The sequence below is a fragment of the Nicotiana tomentosiformis genome, chromosome 12 (genome assembly GCF_000390325.3).
Source record: "Nicotiana tomentosiformis chromosome 12, ASM39032v3, whole genome shotgun sequence".
NCBI lineage: Eukaryota > Viridiplantae > Streptophyta > Magnoliopsida > Solanales > Solanaceae > Nicotiana > Nicotiana tomentosiformis.
The window spans coordinates 107,937,157-107,957,871 of record NC_090823.1 but is presented as its reverse complement, the minus strand read 5'-3'; the positions used below and the strand labels follow the sequence as shown (position 1 = coordinate 107,957,871).

The 20,715-nt window shown below is 38.6% G+C and overlaps 3 protein-coding genes across 4 annotated transcripts; 1 reads left to right on the top strand and 2 right to left on the bottom strand.

The window, feature by feature from the left end:
• The first annotated feature begins 1,709 nt into the window (after nt 1–1,709).
• LOC104113602 (protein IQ-DOMAIN 12-like) lies at nt 1,710–4,806 on the top strand. 2 transcript variants are annotated; one of them, XM_009623816.4, is made up of 6 exons: nt 1,710–1,837; nt 2,202–2,337; nt 2,421–2,693; nt 3,491–3,721; nt 3,916–4,047; nt 4,249–4,806. In XM_009623816.4, the coding sequence occupies exons 2-6, from the start codon at nt 2,260–2,262 to the stop codon at nt 4,747–4,749; spliced, it is 1,215 nt and encodes a 404-aa protein (XP_009622111.1). In that variant the 5' UTR covers nt 1,710–1,837; nt 2,202–2,259; the 3' UTR covers nt 4,750–4,806. The 2 variants fall into 2 exon arrangements, with proteins under 2 accessions (XP_009622111.1, XP_009622109.1); XM_009623814.4 differs by lacking the exon at nt 1,710–1,837 and adding an exon at nt 1,849–1,985.
• Nucleotides 4,807–11,752: 6,946 nt separating this feature from the next.
• On the bottom strand, nt 11,753–12,433 carry LOC138903194 (uncharacterized). The gene has a single exon (XM_070191124.1). The coding sequence runs from the start codon at nt 12,431–12,433 to the stop codon at nt 11,753–11,755; it is 681 nt and encodes a 226-aa protein (XP_070047225.1).
• A 2,242-nt stretch (nt 12,434–14,675) lies between these two features.
• On the bottom strand, nt 14,676–20,478 carry LOC104113603 (DNA repair protein recA homolog 2, mitochondrial). The gene is made up of 8 exons (XM_009623817.4): nt 20,264–20,478; nt 20,045–20,093; nt 18,378–18,586; nt 17,519–17,606; nt 16,650–16,822; nt 16,310–16,456; nt 16,093–16,227; nt 14,676–15,354 (listed from the first exon to the last, which is right to left on the bottom strand). Exons 1-8 carry the CDS (start codon nt 20,342–20,344, stop codon nt 15,052–15,054), a joined length of 1,185 nt encoding a protein of 394 aa, XP_009622112.1. The 5' UTR covers nt 20,345–20,478; the 3' UTR covers nt 14,676–15,051.
• Nucleotides 20,479–20,715: the final 237 nt, after the last annotated feature.

Genomic DNA, 20,715 nt, shown 5'->3' with positions numbered 1-20,715 from the left:
CTCTAATTATCACAATAGTCTCTTTGACCAGATTTTATAAAACCTTCACCTGAAAAGTCTATTATGCCCTTGGCATTATAAATCCTCTCATTATGTAATACCTTATATATTATATACTATATAATATATTTTTACCTAGGTATTTTACTTATAATTAAAATAACTTTATAATATTTTATAATATATCCGTATATTTTATTTTGTCATGGCACTCAATTTGTTTAATCATATCCAAACATGAACATATATTGAAACATAAAAATGACAAAAAATATTTATTTTTTAATATTTATTTAAAATAATAAAAACAGATTTAGTTAACAAATGATAGTTTTTTTATAGTAGGTAAAACTTTCAACAAAATTCAAAGATATTTGTGTTTAATATTAAGTATTTTAAATCTTTTATCTGTTAATATTATTTTTTTAAAAATACTAATTTGATGTGTCAGTGTGCTAAATGTGGGTATTTTATTTAATTGATTAACGAATACGGCTTGATTGATAAATTTGTGAGCTTTAATTTTATAATTTTTGTTAAAACTATTTCATTATGTATGGTTAAGAATGTTGACTTGAGATTTATTCACAATAATATTACCAAAAAATTTAATAATGATGCCTCTATATCTTGAAAATTAGCGTTAAGGAAAAATTAAATGTCGAATATATTATAAAAATAATAAATTAAATAATATTAAGTTATTTTAATTATAAGTAATTAAAATACCTAGGTAAAAATACATTATAGAGTATATAATAAATAGAAGGTATTATATAAATGGGGGAATTTATAATGTCAATAGCATAATAAATTTTTCATGTGAAAGTTTTATAAAATTTGGTCAAAGTGACTATTGCGATAACTAGAGTATAATAAAATAATTTTGTGTAACAAAAGAAAGAAAAATAACTTTAGAATAATGAATACAAAGTTGAATGTATATTTTTGTTTGGCGGGTAGTGTAGCTATAATATAAGCACTACATGAACAGTTCAATACATTGTGAAAATTCCAAAATTTGGGATCATTCTACGAGCTGATAATGACATGAGTTAGAGCTTTGCTTTGGGACAAAATCTTCGCCATTCTTATTATGTTTTTGAGCTGACGTAAAAGGTCTTAATTACTCCAATGGCCTATTTTCAAGACTAGCAAGGAACTTGAGAAGGATGGTGATGCTAGAAATCTATACAAAGATCTTATATCATTCAAAAGCAATCATTGTCCCAGGACCTAGTTTCATTAGAAGTATTAATTAAAACATTACAACAAATAATAAAAGTTACGCCTCAATTCCAAGTTAGTTTATATTTATATGTTTGAATAAAGAAAATGAGTTTGTTATCCAACATGTTGCACCAAGATGTGAATAAATATGTAATATTTTTTAATACTCTCCTCATTTATTAATTCTTCAGAGCAAAATTCTTCTTTATCCCTACTAAGGCTACTTCTTGTTAACACAAACACCTAGTAAAAGACAACTAAAGAAGGAAAATACAAAAACCACCACATCCTTCTCTTTGTCAATTGAATGCAAAGAGTAATTTGCCAGGTTAAATCAGTAAATTCTAAGCAGAAAAAGACATTTGAAAAGGTCAGTTCTAAGTTAAGAAAATGACAGTTAGAGAAGAGGGGAAAGGGAGCAAAAGAAGAGGGCCTTTTATTATTAAGTAGTATGATGTTAAAAGACTTCCCACAAGTCACCTCCAAAAGTACTTAACATAATTGAAACATCAATTCTTTTTTCCTGAACCCTTTGTCTAAAGTTAGCTTTTCACTCTTCCATTTCATTTGCCACAGCACATGGTGTGCTTCTCAAAGCACAAGTGAGGTCAGTATTCTCCTTGTTGGATATAAGAGACATGAATTAGGGGAGAAAATTAAAACACATTAAACAACAAAAACAACAACTATTATTCAAGAATCACTGGCAAGACTTCTTGTTTGATGTTACCAAATTTTGCATGTCCATAAAATTGGTATGTGCCTTAAATTTTCTGCTAACTCAAAGTTTTGTATCTATTATTTCCAAGAGTTCAAGAACATTTAGCTGTCATCATAAGAAATGTCCTTTTGTGAAAATGAACAATTCTGCTGATGTGAGACAGTTTCTTGCTTTCATATTGTAGCTTTACACCCTTTTGTTTTATTGAATGGAATAGAAATGCATCTGAAATTCTGCTCTCCCTCTTCAGAATACAGAAGGTGGCAGGTGTTTGATAAATCTATTTGTGTAAACTAATGAATTTCTAAATGGGAAAGAGAAGAAATTGGTTTACTTTTGTCAAGAGACTTTTCATTCCTGAGACAAAACCAACAGCTGATCAAAAGGTTTGAATTTCAAGATTCTGTAGCTTACTAATGAGTTTTAATCTTTGGATTTCTAAACTGGAAATTATGAAAAATATTTTCAGAAACCAAAGAAATGGAAATGTTTTTTTGGAAGGTGCAAGTTGAGGAAATGTCCTGCTATAGAAGCACCTGAGAAAACATTAAATGAGGCAAAAGAAGAGCAGAGGAAACATGCTTTGGCTGTTGCTATAGCAACAGCAGCAGCTGCTGAGGCTGCTGTAGCTGCTGCTAATGCTGCTGCTGATGTTATCCGTCTAACGAATGCTCCAAATGAATTCAAAAGGAAACGTAAAGATGCTGCCATTAAAATCCAAAGTGCCTATCGCGGCCACCTGGTAAGCATCATCTCTAATGTTTCTTGATTTTTTCCTTAGTCCATAGTCCATTTAGTGTTTCTGCTCCTGCAACTCCATTATGAACTTGTTTTGGACTTCCATTTGACTGCATTAGGTTGAGTATTAGCTAGTAATCAGGATAGAAATTGCAGTCATTGCTATAAGCGCCTTGAAGATCTTCATACAGCCATTTATCGATAAATTGATAAGACTAAAAGTTTCCAAGATTATTCAAATCTTTTGTTGAGAATTTAGGTAGTAACTTGTAAATAAAAGGGCGAGGTCGCCGAAGCAAGTAAAAGACCGAAGAGTCATCTTTGGGGGCTACTATGCATCTTTATTCTTAGTGGAGTGTAAGGCAGGTGTGGATATAGCAGGATTTGAACCTACGACCGTCATGTTAACAGCCAAATGCTCTACTAACTGAGCCATAAACCCAAAAATAAAGTATGTAGCAGTAAATAAGGACTGCTAAAATGCAGGCCCCTCTTCTTCTAGAGGAGCACGGCTTTGTATGAGACTCGTACTGCAGAGCAAGTGGAGAAAACCTAAGGTTGCACCCTGTCTTCTTTTTTTTTCTTCCTTTGGCTGGTAATCACATAAGGTGGTCTATCACCTCGGTTGGGGAGAAAAGCTTTTTTGTTATCGGAAAATCTCTCTTAACTTAATTAAACTCTTCATAGCTGGGCACATTTTTAAGAACTTATGCTTGTTTTTATGGCTACTTATCAAAACTTCTCTGGCCTTTGATGACATGAACTGGTGCCTAATCTCTAACCTTGTGGAATGTTGTGTAGGCTAGGAAAGCATTAAGTGCTCTAAAGGGACTAGTGAAGCTTCAAGCGGTGATTCGAGGTGAAATTGTGAGAAGAAGACTCATTGCCAGATTGAATTTCATTTTGCCACTTCAAAAGTCAAAGGCAAGAGTGTATCAAATTAGACTCCCTACTTTAGATGATTATCACGACTACAGCGACAAGAAACTCATTAATAGCCCAAACGAGAGCATGAAATCTAACGGATTAAAGGTAAGAAAAATCGTTCTACTTTTCTCTAATAATTAAAGTTCCACACATAGTTCAACTACAACTATTGGATCATTGATTCAAGGGAAAGGAAATTGATTTTGTCTGTCCAAAATGATAGGATTTATTTAGTGTTTGCAGTTTGAAGATTGTAATTCCTGTCTCTATATTTGTAATATGATTTTGATCATTGGCAGCTTAAATGCAAGAGCCATAGGACTTGGGATTTCAACTTGGCTTCAGAACAAGACACTGATGCCTTGTGGTCAAGAAGAGAAGAAGCCATTACCAAAAGAGAGCATTTGATGAAATACTCATTTTCACATCGGGTAACTTCACTTGCATTTGTATTCTCTCACTCCTTTGTTAATAAAATAAGATTTAACTTATATACACTATAGCACGTAGCCTGTCTCATTTTCCAGGTTACTAATCTCCTTTTTATAGGCAGTTACTTGTACTTATCTTTTAGGTAACCTGATCGTCAGTGTATAGAAGTTACATATTTACATTATATTGCTTCTTTTCAGGAGAGAAGAAATGATCAAACTTTAGAGGAATTATTAACCAGCAAGAAAAACCGGAGAAGCTGCAGGTTTGATCATCAGTTGGCAGAACTTGAGGCACCAAGAAAAGCAGAGTTATTTGATCAATTTACAGACTCAAATGTTCCTCTAGCTGACATGAATGGAACGATGCAACTTAAAGTGAGGAAAGTGCATAGAACAGATTTTATAGAGGAACTACATTCTCCTTCTTCACTACCAAGAAGATCATTTTCTAATGTAAAACAAAAATCAAATGTTGATGTTAACTCTTTACCAAATTCTCCTATATTTCCTACTTACATGGCTTCCACAGAATCTGCAAAGGCAAAAACAAGATCAATGAGCACGCTGAAGCAACACCTAAGGTTACACGAAACATATTCAGGCCAACATTCTCCTTACAAGCTCAAGGTTTCGTCTTGGAATTCATTTAATGGTGAAATGAATGACAGCACCAGAAAGAGCAGAACTTGTAGCAGATAGCTCTGAATGTACAAGATGTTTTACCAAGATTGAAGAATTACTTTTTTTTAGATCCTATATTTGTCACCAAGCGTATTCTAGATGAATATTGCTACCTCCAACTAACGCAAGTACCGGGTAACTTTGTCCACCAAAGATGAGTGTCGTACATTAGTGACCTGTTCTATTCAGTAGTTCCAACAAAGGAAAGCAGAAACTCCTAAATTTGCACCATTACTTCTAGACTTGAAAACAATCAGAAAATGAAGCTACAATTGGAGCTTGAAGCTGCTTGAGTAATCTATCCACAGTTGATTGATGAAAGCCAGTGCACATCTTTTGTTACTGGATTAACACTTCCAGAGACTTGCCACAATGTGTATATAGTTCAAAGTTTTTCTCCCTTTCCCTGTTTGTTATTCCTTGTTTATTTATTTAATTTTTGTCTTGGGTGCTTCTGAGTTGAGTATGTTAGGCAGAATTTTTTGATGTTGTTTGGTGGCCTTTTACCTGGAAGCATTTCCAAGTTTGGTATTTGCTTAGGGGCTTAGTCTATGTCTGCTATATTTGCTTGGCTTTATTTCTTTTGGTTTCTTCCTTTAAACCAAAGATCACCTCTATTATTTCATGTAAAATTCTTTGAAGAATAAACTTCTACAATATTTAAGTCTTCTCGTTCCGATTACACCTGATTTCGAAACTAAAGAAAATGGATTGAACCAACCGAATGTAGACGAAAAAGCATTTTGATATGTAAGATTACTGACAGATAAACAACCAAAATTGACAAAAAAGGGTAGTTTGGTTGCCTGTTTGGTAAATATAGTCTGAAATGCTTCTTAGTTTCAGGCCTTTTTAATCGTTTGATCTTCATTAAACAAATCAAATATATAAGCCTCAAAATTTGCCTCTTGATGGAGGACAGAAGAAGTAGCCTGTCAAAACTCTGAGAATTGCTTGAGGCGGTTAATGGAGGAAAATTCTAGAACAATGCTCTGTTATTAAGAGAATGAGCAAGCTTGCTCTCCCCAATCGATATATACTAGAAGAGGAAGAAAGAAGAGCTAAAAGGACTAAAACACCCTTAACTTACTTTTAACAAACTAACTACCTTCTTAACCAATTAACTACTCATGTGACTCTCACATGCTTTATATCATAATATGCCCCCTCAAGCTGGAGAGTGCAAAACATTGAACACTCTAAGCTTGCCAAGTAGATAATCATGTTGAGCAGTCCCTAAATCTTTAGTTAACAGATCTGCCTGCTGCTCCTTAGTGCTGACATGTGTTGTCTTGACCATCCCTTCCTTGATTTTGTCTCTAATGAAGTGACAATCGATCTCTATATGCTTTGTTCTTTCATGAAGCACAGGATTAGCTACTAGTTGAATGGCTGACTTACTATCATTGAGCACTGTGACTGGTCGTTCTATTTCCACACCCAACTCCTTGAACAAACCAAGTAGCCAAGTCAATTCTGCAATACTTGCAGCCATACTTCTGTATTCTGCTTCAGCTGAACTCCTTAAAACAGTCTGTTGCTTCTTCGATTTCCAAGAGATCAATGAGTTGCCAAACTTGATAGCATAACCAGTAATAGACCTTCTAGTATTAAGACAAGCAGCCCAATCTAAGTCACATCAGCATGTGAGCTCCTTAGCATATTCAGACTGCAGTAATACACCCTACCCTAGAGCACTCTTCAAGTACCTTACCACCCTCAATGCAGCATCCCAATGAGACCTTTTTGGTGCTTGCATAAACTGGCTCAAGGCTTGTACAGCATAGTTAATGTCAGGCCTTGTTATAGTAACATATAGAAGTTTTCCTACTAGCCTCTGATAAGTGCTAACATCTTGTAAGGCCATGTCTCCTGTGATTCCATTTGCTTTGTCATACTCTAGTGATGTCAGTTTTGAATTGACTTCCAATGGTGTGCATGCAGGTTTAGCTCCACTTAATCCCATGTTTGATATCAATTCTAGCACATATTTCCTTTGATTCAGTAGTACTCCACTCTTAGATCTTAGGACTTCAATTCCCAGAAAGTATTTCAACTCTCCCGGATCCTTCACCTTAAAGTTTTGATGCAGTATGTCTTTGGCTTTCTTAATCAGATTTGCACAACTTCCTGTGATGAGGAGATCATCTGCATACACAAGAATGACCACTATGCCTTCTTGACTCCTAAGTGTGAGCAATGAGTAATCATGATGGCTTTGTACAAAACCAGCCCCCAATAACGCCTCAGTTAGCTTAATATTACATTGCCTTGAAGCTTGCTTGAGTCCATATAGTAACTTCATTAATTTGCACACTTTCTTTTCTCCTTGCCTTCTGAAGCCTTCAGGTAGCTCCATATACACTTCTTCATATAGATCTCCCCGCAGGAAAGCATTATAAACAACCATCTGGTATAATCCACAGCCCCTTGAAGCAGCTAATGCGATGACAGTCCTCACAATGACCATTTTTGCCACTAGTGAGAAGGTGTCATGGTAGTCCAAGCCTTCCATTTGACTATATCCGTTTGCAAACAGTCTGGCCTTGAATCTTTCTATGTCTCCATCTGCCTTGAACTTGATTTTATACACCCACTTTGATCCAACAGCATTCTTCCCTTCTGGTAAGTCTACTGCCTTCCATGTGTTGTTGTCTTCTAATGCCTTTACCTCTTGTTTCATTGCTTCTATCCACCTACTACCCTTCACAGCCTCCTTAAATGTCTGTGGTTCAGTCAACTGAGAGAATTTTGCTAGGTAACATTGATAGCTTGAACTGGTCTGATCATAGGCCAAGTAATTTAAAAGAGGATAGTTGCAATTTGTGTTCCTTTTGGTAATCTTTCATCCATATTGGTTCTTTGACCTACCTTGTAGATTTTCTGTCTGGTCTTGAACTTGTTGCATTTTCATCTTCCTGTTGTTCATTTGTATTTTCTTCTTGATCCTCAATTGTAGTTGATCTCTCCTGTGCATTCTCATGGATTCCTGCGACATCCATTTCCTGCAGATTTAATGAGTATGAGTATGAATTCTCCTGCACTGTACTCTGCCTATTGTCCTGCAGAGCTACTGCTTCCTCCATGGGATTTAAATTGATTGTTTCCTGCAAAACATTAGTATGTAAAGGAGAAAATAACAATGGATTCAATTCTCCTCCACACTCCTGAGTGACTGAGTTGTTCTCATTCTCCTTAGAAAATGGAAACTCAGATTCTCTAAAAACAACATCCCTACTTGTGAAAAATTACCTTGTGAGTAAGTCAAATAAAATGTAGCCTTTCTGAGTTTCAGAATAGCCCATAAGAACAGCTGCTCTGGCCCTTTCTGCAAACTTATCTGTCTTAACTACATTTGTAGCATAGCAAAGACATCCTACAACTCTAAGATGTGCAAGACTAGGCTTCTTGTAATACAAGACCTCATATGGAGTCTTGCCCCCTAGGACACTGGATGGTAGTCTATTGATCAAATAGACAGCTGTTTTGACACACATTCCCCAGCATTTGATTGGAATTGAGCCCTGAAACCTTAAGGCTCTTGCAGTATCAAGTATGTGCCTATGCTTCCTCCCCACTATCCCATTCTGCTGTGGAGTATAAGGACAGCTACTTTGATGGATAATACCCAGAGCATTCAACAATTCTACACATTGCTTGTTGAAGAATTCTGTCCCATTATCTGACCTTATCACCTTAACCACAATGCCAAATTGATTCTTAACCATGGTCAAGAACTGTTTTATTGCTACTATGGCTTCAGACTTTAACTGCAGAAAAAATATCCATATATATCTAGAATGGTCATCCACAACTGTCAAAAAATATTGTTTTCTGTCAAAGGTAGCAATTTTATAAGGTCCCCATAAATCCATATGCACAAGATGAAACAATGTATCTGTTCTAGAATCACTTAATGGAAATTTCAGTCTAGTTTGTTTTGCCAAAGGGCATACAAGGCAACTATCTTGCAGCATACTGCTAACTTTATTATGTAGACTTACTATATGTTTCATCACTAATAAGGAAGGATGTCCTAGTCTCTTGTGCCACAGGCCACAAGAACCTTCAGTCATCCTGCTCATAGCATTGAAAATCCTTATTCTACTAGCTAGTCTTCCACATCACCCTTGAGCAGATATAGACCTCCTCTTTCTCTACCAATCCCCTTCACCTTGCCATTCCAAAGGTCCTGAAACACACAAAAGTCAAGAAAGAAGTTGGCATTACAATTCAGCTCCCTAGTTAGCTTTGACACTGATAATAGGTTAAACCTGAAGTTTGGGACATAAAGCACATCTTTGATTGTCCTCCTATCTAACAAGGTTGTACTACCGGTATGAGTAATGTCAGCCTTTTCTCCAGTAGGAAGATGTACTTTATCCTTGTCTGTCTTCCCTGTGCATTTAGTATCTGTTAACAGTTCTATATCAGAGGTAATATGATGGGTGGCACCTGAGTCTATAATCCACTCCTTGTTCTTTTGATTTTGTGTATAACTTGTCATTAGGCAGTTGATTATACATGTACATGTACATGTACTTGCCATGTTGGCATGGTGCTCTTCAGGTTTTTTGCTCAACAGGTTCAGTATCTGATTGTACTGGTCATCCGTGAAGTAGTGGTATCCCCTGGTTTCATTTGCTTCAGTAGCTCTAAATGCATTATCTCCATTGCCTTGCACACATGATGAAGACACATCTGCATTATTGATTATTGCTATGGGCTCTCTTCTCCAACCACCTTGCTTACCAGCTGCATTCTATCCTCCTGGTTTTCCAGCATTAGAATTCTGCTGCCAGTCTGCTGTATTAACATTAGAGTTTTGTTGCCAACCTCCTCCATTCTTCACAACTTCACCATATCTTCTCTTTGGAACAAAATCAGCAGGATAACCTAAAATTTTGTAACAATTCTCTTTAGTATGTCCCTTCAAATGACAGAATTCACATTGAATGAGTTGTTTTCTTCCCCTTCCCCTTCTTGCCTGCATAGCTAGGGGTTGCACCTTATCAGTTATCAGGTTTGCACCAATTGTCTGCTGGCTTTCATCTTGAATAATCATTGCATAGGTCTGGTTGAGAGAAGGAGCAATGGTTTTCATGAGAATTTGCCTCCTTGCTTGATCATACGAATCATTTAATCCAGATAAAAACTGCATAATTGACACGGGGCCGCTTTTCTAGTAACCCGTGAGGACAACAAGATAGCCTGACTACTACTCTTGCTTCAGTCCTAACCAACAAACAAGCATAATGTCATGCTTGAACCAAGGCAATCACATAAACTCAAAGGTTGGAGGGATAACAAAATGAAAGACACACAAAGATGGGAGGCCAAGGCCAATTTTCAGGTTTAATTCATGTACAAAAGAAGAAAAATACAAGTAAAGAGATATGCCCTCTAACAAGGCATATACATGTTTATATATACAATGAATGTCCACATGCAGCTAGGTTGGCTGTGGACCCGTCCAGCTGTGGTGCACTGCTTTGTGCTGGCATCATGTGATCTCCATGAATGTCTTGGCAGCCCATGTGCCAATAGTCTTGTCCAGCTATTGTGCCCCAGTTCTTGCTGGCAGATAGTTGCCTCCATATTCGCCCAGACAGGCTGTGGTCCTACCCAGCTGTGCAGCACATGCCCTTGTTGGCAGTGAGTTGCTCCCATGTTCGCCCAGACATGTTGTAGTCCTGCCCAGTTGTGTTGCATGTGACTTTGCTGGCAGAGTGTGGCCTCTATGAGGGCCCGGATAGCCTGGCGGATTGTTTCCCCCATGTGTAAAGACCTTCTGGTCTTTGGTAGCCAAGTTTGGCTCGTTTGGCAACCCTTTAGGCGGCAAATTTGGGCGGAAAATATGCGGGGAGGTACACGCTCCCCCACTTAAAATGGCGACGACCGCGGCGCCACAACGGTTCAAGTAATCGTGAACTTGATCTTTGAACAGCCAGAGCGCCTCATATTTTTCCCACGATGCCTCATCTGGTGGTTGCCCCTTCCAACGGACAAGAAATTGGGCGCTTGAATTTCCCCAACCTACTCATTGTATCACCCGATGGTTGATAATGGCCTCGACTTCCTTGTCGACGACCGGAGGGGTTACGAAAATATTTCGCCGGCTGGATTGCCTCCGCTCCAAATCACCCTTATCTCCACAAGGTGCCTCTGACGGACTGACATGCCTCGACCCAAGAAACTCTTCAGGTTGTTTCCTTGAATCCTCCAACTTTGGAGGTGCCATGTACGGACCCATGGCAGGTGGCTTCGCCCACGGTATGAAGTCCTTATTCCCCTTAAGGACTTGCGGATCACATGGAGTCAAGGTTTTGTCCACCTTGACCTCCTTAGTCTCTGTCCCGATTGCCAAAATCGGTGCTCCCTCTTCCTTAAAGCCTTACACGATTTGAATCGCGGACAACTGACTAACAACTTGTGGCACCCGAACTGTCGGTACCACACATGGACCCTTCGGGTCATAAATGTAGATCTCGTTGAGATATGGGAAGATGAAGGCTCTCATTTCATCCCAATAGTCCAGCCCCAGTACCAGATCAAACACATCTAGGGAAGCGACAAAGAAACTCACGTTTCCCTGCCAAGCTCCTAAGTTGAGCTGCACATTACGGGCAACCCCTTTCACGTTAGTGGGTTTGGCGTTTACCATCTTCAGCACAGAATTGCTAGGACCAAACCTAAGGCCAAGTGACTTAGCCTTTGCTTCGGACACAAAGTTGTGTGTCGCGCCGATGTCTACCATGATACGGACAAATTGTCCGTTCAATTGTGCATCCACGAACAGTGATCCTGGCTCCCTTGATTGGCGCTCCTTGCCAATCACATCGTCGCCTAACGCGTGAACCAGTTTGACGATGCCATGCTTCCCTTGGGCAGCTGGCTTTAAAGCAGGCTTCTTGGCTATTATCGCGCCCAGTATCATGTTGCCAAGATGAGCTATGGCTGGCGGTTGTTGAACTTCTGCTTCGGCATGTTCATCAACTTGGACTCTCTCTTATGTTAGCCTCTACTCGGCCGCAATTAAGGCACCGAGTTTCTTCAAAGGACAATCCTTGTAACCATGACTAGTGTCCTTGCAGATGAAACAACCATTGCGAGGACCGACTTCCTTCCTCCTTTGGTTATACTGGTCACGCCAATTAGACGCCTTGTTGCCTTGTCTGGAATCGCGGTTCGGGGCAGCAACTTGCTTGCCCTTGTCCCGATATCCATGGTCTCCATCCGATTTGAAGTTGGTGTCCCTTGCCTTTGTGGCTTCTGTCCTATAATCATTTAAGGACTCAGCCATCGCGATAACTTCATCGACGTCTTGGACTTGACGTCGTTGCACTTCCTGTTTGGCCCAGTTTTGAAGGCCATCCACAAAAGTGAATAGCAAGTCATCGCTTGCCATGTTCGGAATCTGCAGGATGAGTTTAGTGAAATCCTTCACGTACTCACTTATGGAAGTTGTTTGCCTGAGCTCTCTCAACTTCCTACGTGCCTCATTGACAACATTTTGGGGGTAGAACTGGCGCTTCAGTTCGAACTTGAACTGTTCCCAGCTCTTGATAGAGCAAGTTTCCTTCTCCATGTCGGCTTTCTTCCTCCTCCACCAAAGCATGGCGGTGTCAGCAAGATACATCGTTGATGCCCGGATCTTGGCAGCCTCATCAACGATGCAAAGGTGCTCAAAGTAGTCTTCCATCTTCCAGATGAAGTTCTCTACTTCTTGAGCGTCTCATTTGCCCCTAAACTCCTTCGGTTTTGGGCCCTCGATCATGGTTCCACGCACCGTTACATGTCCAGTGCCACCGGCTAACTTTACTGCCTTCAGTTGTTGCTTTAGGGTCTCAATTTCCCCGTGCAACGCCGATAAAGCCTCGGTCAACTTTAGCTCAAGGTTGGCCAGTCCTTCCCTGTGCTCATCAATCGCTTGATCTAACGTCTCTTTGACTTCCCCTAGTCCGTCTAGGGTAGTAGACTCAAGCGCGTTGAAGTTGTGTTCAACAACTCCCATGTGCCGATTTAAAGCATCTAAACCAGCTTCTGTGAGATCCATTCTCATGCTTAAGAGATTTGAGGTAGAAGCCTAACAATCTTCACCACGGCTAACCTGTTGTGGGGGCAGCATCAAAGCTGGTGCCTCACTTATTAAGGCTATGGCGGGATCTCGTGCTTTGCTCGTTCCTCTCTTCTTTGGTTTCTGCCGTTTTGTTGGTGACTCGTCTCTCCCACGAATGTTGTCTGAGGAAACATTATCTCCATCAGTTGCCATGGTCGATTAACCTCGCTCTGATACCAGTTGTCACGGGGCCGTTTTTCTAGTAACCCGTGAGGATTAGCAAGATATCCTGACTACTACTCTTGCTTCAGTCCTAACCAACAAACAAGCACAATGTCGTGCTTGAACCAAGGCAATCACACAAACTCAAAGGTTGGAGAGATAACGAAATGAAAGACACACAAAGATGGGAGGCCAAGGCCAATTTTCGGGTTTAATTCATGTACAAAAGAAGAAAAATACAAGTAAAGAGATCTGCCCTCTAACAAGGCATATACATGTCTATATATACAATGAATGTCCACATGCAGCTAGGTTGGCTGTGGACCCGTCCAGCTGTGGTGCACTGCTTTGTGCTGGCATCATGTGATCTCCATGAATGTCTTGGCAGCACATGTGGCAATAGTCTTGTCCAGCTGTTGTGCCCCAGTTCTTGCTGGCAGATAGTTGCCTCCATGTTCGCCCAGACATGTTGTGGTCCTACCCAGATGTGCAGCACATGCCCTTGCTGGCAGTGAGTTGCTCCCATGTTCGCCCAGACAGGCTGTGGTCCTGCCCAGTTGTGCTGCATGTGACTTTGTTGGCAGAGTGTGGCATCTATAAGGGCCCGGACAGCCTGGCGGATTGTTGCCCCCATGTGTAAAGACCTTCTGGTCTTTGACAACCAAGTTTGGCTCGTTTGGCAGCCCTTTAGGCGGCAAATTTGGGCGGAAAATATGCGGGGCGGTACAATAACTCTCTGTTGATGCAACTGCTCTACATGATCCTTCGATTTTTCACAACAATTTGGGAATGGAACCAAAACATCATACTCATGCCAAAGTTCCTTCAATTTCGAAAAATACACGGACATAGAGCTAGTTCCGTATGCCAAAGTTGTAATTTCACGATGCAATTGAAAAATTCTTACACGATTCACTTTGTTAAACCTTTCGCGTAAATCCTCCCAAACTAGGTGCGCATCTGATGCATACACAACTCCACCTAACAGTTCAAGTGCTACATTGTTCATAATCCATGATAGAACAATGGCGTTACATGTTTCCCACTGTTCCAGTAACTCTCCTTAATATGCATCCCTTTTGCATGTTCCAGTAACAAAACCTAGCTTCTTCTTCCCCAAAAGAGCGATCCGCATCGACCTACTCCATAACCCATAGTTCTCTGAGCCTGTAAGCTTAACAGGAACTACAACTTAGCTAGGTGTGTCGGAAGGACCAACATATAGAGGATGATTGTGATCTATCGACATAGTTTCCGCCATGGATGAATCTACGTCCGACATCGACTATTTTGTCAAATTGCAATCAAACTTCGAGTAATTAAGAAATCAGAAATTGAGAACAGAAATGAGTTCAGAAATTGAAATCAAAAATCGACGTGATGCGATCCAGGCATGCCGCTCTGATACCATGTCAAAACTCTGAGAATTGCTTGAGGCGGTTAATGGAGGAAAATTCTAGAACAATGCTCTGTTATTGAGAGAATGGGCAAGCTTGCTCTCCACTACCGTATACAGTCGATATATACTAGAAGAAGAAGAAAGAAGAGCTGAAAAGACTAAAACACCCTTAACTTACTTTTAACAGACTACCTACCTTCTTAACCAATTAACTACTCATGTGACTCTCACATGCTTATATCATAATAGAGCCCCTCCTGTATATTTTGAACTAAAGATAACACAGTCCAGCAACAACTCTAGTGATCTCACATCTCAAAACAAAATAAAATATATACTTGATCATAAGACAGAAAGAAGATTCACAACTATTCTAGAAGGACATGGCATTTCCTAGAACCATTGTTTGCAATGGCCGAAGTCCTGTCTAAGTATAGGCATGCCTTTCCTACAGTGACAGAGGAAGTCCATAAGCAGGTTATTGCGTAGCATGGTTGCTGCAGATGCTCCACAGAGGAAATAAACGCACAGTTGCTCCTTGCTCATTAACATAGCTTTCCTTCGGCGGGCTTTAGCAGGATACTGTTGCAGGACGAAGCAGCAAAATTTTTGGTGTTGATTAAAACCAGAAACTGACTATCTAATCAGTTATTTTTACCATCTTGTTCACAAATAGCTGATCTCTTAAAGTATCGACTATCTTAGCTAAAACAGCACCATTGGCAGCTAGATAATCTTCAGCATCCTGTCTACTGTTTAAAACCTGTCCATCTATGAAGTAGCTCCCTCCTCCTTTCAGAATGACTTCATGTTCACAAGCCAATTCCAAAACCTCAGATTCTATGCAAAAGCCTCCTCCAAACTGTATCCTCAGTTCAGCTTCTGTTGCTGCAGGGGCTAGCTTATTTTTAACCACTTTTACACAGATCCCAAGACCAGTAATCTGGAAAAAAAAAAAATTCAAGCCAAGTACTACTCTAGTTAAAAGATAACTAATAGAGTAAGTGACAAAACATCACTTAAACTCATCTCAGACAAGTCCATTGGAAACAAAGGGTATTACAAAACAAAGACAAGCAGGTAAAGAGTTTTCTTTTTAATTTTTTTCCTGGGGTGAATGCAAGGATTAAGGATGGAGACATGACGCCCAGAATGATTCACACTATAGAACAGCAGAGGAGCAGAAGCTCTCTCCAGTTTTGCTAGAGGGAGTGAATAGTACAGTAATAGCAGGTGTACACAATTTAAGAAAAATCATAAGCCAATGTATCTGGATCACAGATTGAGAGGTCTTCCAATCTGAAAGTAATACACACTGTAAATGACTAATAGATCATACTCGCGTCTATTTGATTAGCTCCTAGCCAATGAGCATCTCAAATATCCAAAATGAAGTAGTTTCATATGTTCTCTTAAACAATTAACACACACACATGTCTGGGTCCGATGGCGTAACTTAAAAAATTTTAAGCTTTTTACCCTGATGACTTCAGTTGTTTATTTGATTAATTATGTTTTGTAAAAGAAAATTAAACTGTCAGTAGGGAATAGCATTCTCTCCTTCTCATGCTCATAAAAAAGAGACCGGAATGACATATTCGGAACAATTCATATCATAATTGGCCTACTACAAAATATTTCTGAAGGCACGAACCAATGAGTCAAAAAATGCAATATTTACCTTATCCTTGGTCTTAAGCAATTGTTTTCTAATCGTTCTAAGTCGTACAGCAGCATAAAAAGGCAAAGCATTTCCACCACAAGTTACTTCCTCCATACGCCCTGAGCCTCGAGCTAATCTTTTGTTCGATCTTACCTAAAAAGAGGTCAGATCAGTATGCCAGCTGTAACAGAAAACAGATTGCAAGATATAATGTGTTCTAGTAACCAGAACAAACCTGATTAACGAAAATAATTAGTGTGCTAGAGTTGCATAACGAATAATGAATTTTACGTAGTGCTTGTGTCATTATCTTTGATTGTAAGCCTTTAGGAGAGTCACCTAAAGTAGCATCAAGCTCAAGTTGGGGAACAAGAGCTGCCACCTGTTAAAAGAAAAAAATTTAAAAAATAAAACTAGAAATTTCAATTAGCAGCCTGAGTCTAGGGGATCAATATGATGAAGTAACAGGTTGGGTACATTATAGAAAATACAAGAATGAAAAAGGGAATTGTTGACACATATTGGGAAAATTGGAGCAAATAAATCAGCCTTGAATTATAAAGGGTAGCACTTACACTATCAACCACAATTACATCCATGGATCCACTTTTTGTCAGGGTATCAACAATACTTAGCAGATTCTCAGCAGAATCTGGCTGTGAAATAAGGAGATTTTCTACATTAACCCCTATTGCTTCAGCAAGAGAGGGGTTCATTCCATTTTCGACATCCAGGTATGCACAGTAACCTATCAGTAAAAAGATAATAGGATGAGAGGAAACTAATTTGAAAACTGTTTGAGGAAGGAAAAACTGAAATGGTTGTAAAGATTTCACACTTACCATTCTGGATATCATTATCTCATGCTAAACATTGAAATGTTTCCTTCCAAAAGGTAAATCATCCTTATCGTTGAGAGCAAGAGCCACTTTCTTGTTTACTCTTCATTAATTTCTTCTAAGTAATTAGGTTGGAAACAATATGGATTGCAATATGTATATCTGCAGATCAAAATGCTTAATATCACTACTGTCTAAGGTCGTTTTTTCAATCATTCTGTGGTGCCCCTCGTTTCAAGTGGTATCACTTTTTGTGTCAAACTAGATCAAATAAGATCTAGTTGTTTTCTAATCAAAATTTGAGAACAAGATCACAATAAAAGTAGTCTTTTCTTGAGAGTTCTACGACATAATCATTTTCCAAAAAAAAAAAAAAGACAGTTCTGCGACATACAAAACTCCGAGAACACTCAATCCATTTCTTAGCCAATATAATATGCTCATTTATATAAGCACAAAAAATTTGCTGCCATGACAACTATGCAAAAGAAAAAAGTAAGGATAGTACCCAATTGGAAAAGATAAAGTTTCCATTCATACAATATGAATAAATAATAAGCTAGGAAAACATAATGTGACTAGTAAAAGGTCATTGAATTATTCACCTCCAAGCTTTTGAGCCTCTTTAATTACATGAAGGGCAAGTGTTGTCTTCCCAGATGCTTCTTGTCCATAAATTTCAACAATTCTTCCCTTTAGAAGAAAATTCAAATGAACAGCAAGTGTTAATACCCCGCAATATCCTTGTTACAACAACAATATCTTAGTACTTTGATTTAGAGAAGCAACAGGCACTAAAATCATTATACAGATTACTACAAATTTAAAACACACGAAGAAGTAATTTGATCCAGAGAAGCAACATGCACTGAAATCATTATTTTATAACTAATCATCCCCGGAAACTACTACGGTACTGGAAGAACCCTTCCCCAGAGGAAAAGGAACTATGGTGACAAATGGCACTAGCATCTTCCTATTGTTCAATGACATATATCCATTTGGTGAACCTCACAGCAGAAAAAGAGAATGCACTAGGCACATGACTATCCTCAGACAATTATGCCACTGAAAGCCAATAAAGAACCACTTTTAATTGGATGCTAGCCTTAAACAAGTTGGTTGAGAACAGCAGCTGATTTTTACATCCAATATGGTTATTTTCAAGATAAGTTAAGACAAATATACACTATACTGTCCTAATCCTCTCCGCACAAAAGAAACCAAAGTCTGGCAAAAGAAAATTGCAAACCCTAACAAATAAAATGCTTCAAGAGATCAGACATTCATGGCCCTTTGCACATACAGGAAAACAGAAAATCAGCCATTACTTGTTTGGGATTCAAAATTTAGAGAACAGCACATCAGCACTACATGAAGACCCCATTTATGCAACCGGTATCGGAGACAAAATCCACATTTGGAAATAAGCACATCTAATGTAATCACTTTATATAAAATCACCTTGGGTAGTCCTCCAATCCCAAGTGCTAGATCAAGCCTCAACGAGCCAGTAGGTACAACAGGTGCACGTCGTCTAGCACCAAAGAAGCGCTGCAAGGACAACATTGATTCTTTGCCAAAATCACCTACAAGCTGCGAGAGGGCCGAATGCAATGCAGTGGCTTTCTCTGATGTTTTGGTATCATCTTGGATATCATCAAATTCACCTTCTGAGATTCAACAAAAAACAAGGTTGGAGTTATCAAGAGACGCCTGAATGCTCGAGGAGCATGATATACGATGAAGGCACAAAAAGATTTCATGCAGTTTAACACCAATAGGTAACAGCAACCTAAAACTGTACTTGGAGACAAGCAATTGGTTTGGCAGCATACAATAAAGCATTATCTTACATACATTTACTAGTTGAGAACGTAATCTCGTCCTATTTCCTATTTGTCGAGTTTTCTGCCAAATAATTGCTCTTTGATTTGCAAGGGAACCGATATTTTACGGCAATAAGTATTATGTTTCATACTAAATCGAAACATATATAGTAATACCACACTATAATGCAAAACAAATTTTACCAAGTAGAGTTCTTTCTCAAAAAAAAAAAATTACCATGCAGACTTCTGGATAGATGTGCTAGCTGCATAGCTGAGAATGAGTTGCCATGGTAAACAGCTATCAACTAAAAATCAACATGTTCAATATTCTTGGCAGAACAGAATAATTTCTTCTTCCTAATCTCAATATATTAAGGGTTGATGTCTAATCTTTGACTAATCAAGAAACAAGATATTTAGAAACATTTAACTCTATGTGTACTCTCTTTTTTTGCCCCTTTTTAACTCTCGGTGTAACTAACCGATATTATGCACTCTCTTTTTTCCCCTTTCCCAGTCAGTGTTATTCGGATCACATAGAATAACACAAGAAAGCTTCACATGGGGATTATGCATACAATGTCAAGAAGGGACTCAAGGAGAAAACCTGCTACATAATTCTAACCTCGAAACATGGTACAGCAAAATTCAGCCATCGAAAAGTTTGAAAGACTAGATACAAATGGTATGTATAACACAAAAGCACCAGACAATTACAGAACTTGCAACCAAGCATTTTATAATATAATTTTCTAATTGTTCCAAAGTCTTATAATATATCAAATTCAATTTTTGCGTTCGGGAAGGATGAATCGCTCCCGAAAAGGAATCTATTGATTCTCTCCCAATTGGTTGGACCGTAGGTGCGATGATTTACTTCACGGGTGAGGTCTCTGGTTCAAGTACAGGATGGCCCAACTGCGCCAGGGAAAAGAATAGAAGAAGAATCCGACTACTTCATGCACGCTCCACTTGGCTCCGGGAGATATAGCTCAGTTGGTAGAGCTCCGCTCTTGCAATTGGGTCGTTGCGATTACGGGTTGGATGTCTAATTGTCCAGGCGGTAATGATAGTATCTTGTACCTGAACCGGTGGCTCATTTTTCTAAGTAATAGAGAAGAGGACCGAAACGTACCCATGAAAGACTCTACTGGGACAAAGATGGGCTGTCAAGAACGTATAGAAGGTTACCCCCCTCCCCCAAAAAAAATATATTTGAACTTTTTATGTTAATTAAAAATGAGTTGAACTTTAGAATCATACAAATAAAACTAAACAAGAAAAGATGGTTTTTATCACCTGCCCAAGATGCATCAGTGCTCAACATCCTTGTCCAAGCAATTCCATTCTGATAAATAATTAAGCCCCAAAAAAGACACATAATAAGCAGAAAACTTATAACAAAAAGCAAAAATAATACGAACAAGATAAAAACTATACTTATGACTGAATTCTAAGTTCAAACTAACAAATATCCATATTTTTAATTGTGTATACGTAAAGAGAGAATAAAATTACCTGGGGTTTGTAGGGGGAAATGGAAAGGCGGCGAATGGAGGAGGGAATGAAACGGAGAAATTGAAGTGAATGAGGCACCATGGTTTGATCAGTAGAGCATTTGTGCCGCTTCTAGCTTGGAGGTTTAGCAGCTGCAGTGCTCTTAAGTCCCGCCATGAATTCGCCGTTATATTTCTCTTCTTATTCTCCATCTATTTTAGGAACGAAAAAGGGGCAACTTTTTTTTTTTTTTTTTTAATGACATAGATGATCCCTTATGTTTGGATTAAATTTAAAATAATCACTTACATATATCATACGCAATTTTAATTTTTTAAGTTTGTCAAAGAGCATTTTTTTGTCTTTGTTAAAATTTAATAAATTCTGACTTTAATTTAACAAAAACCGTAGAAAGAAAGACTTAACAAAAAATAATGACTACATCTCGAAAAGTTGTGCATACATCAAAAATA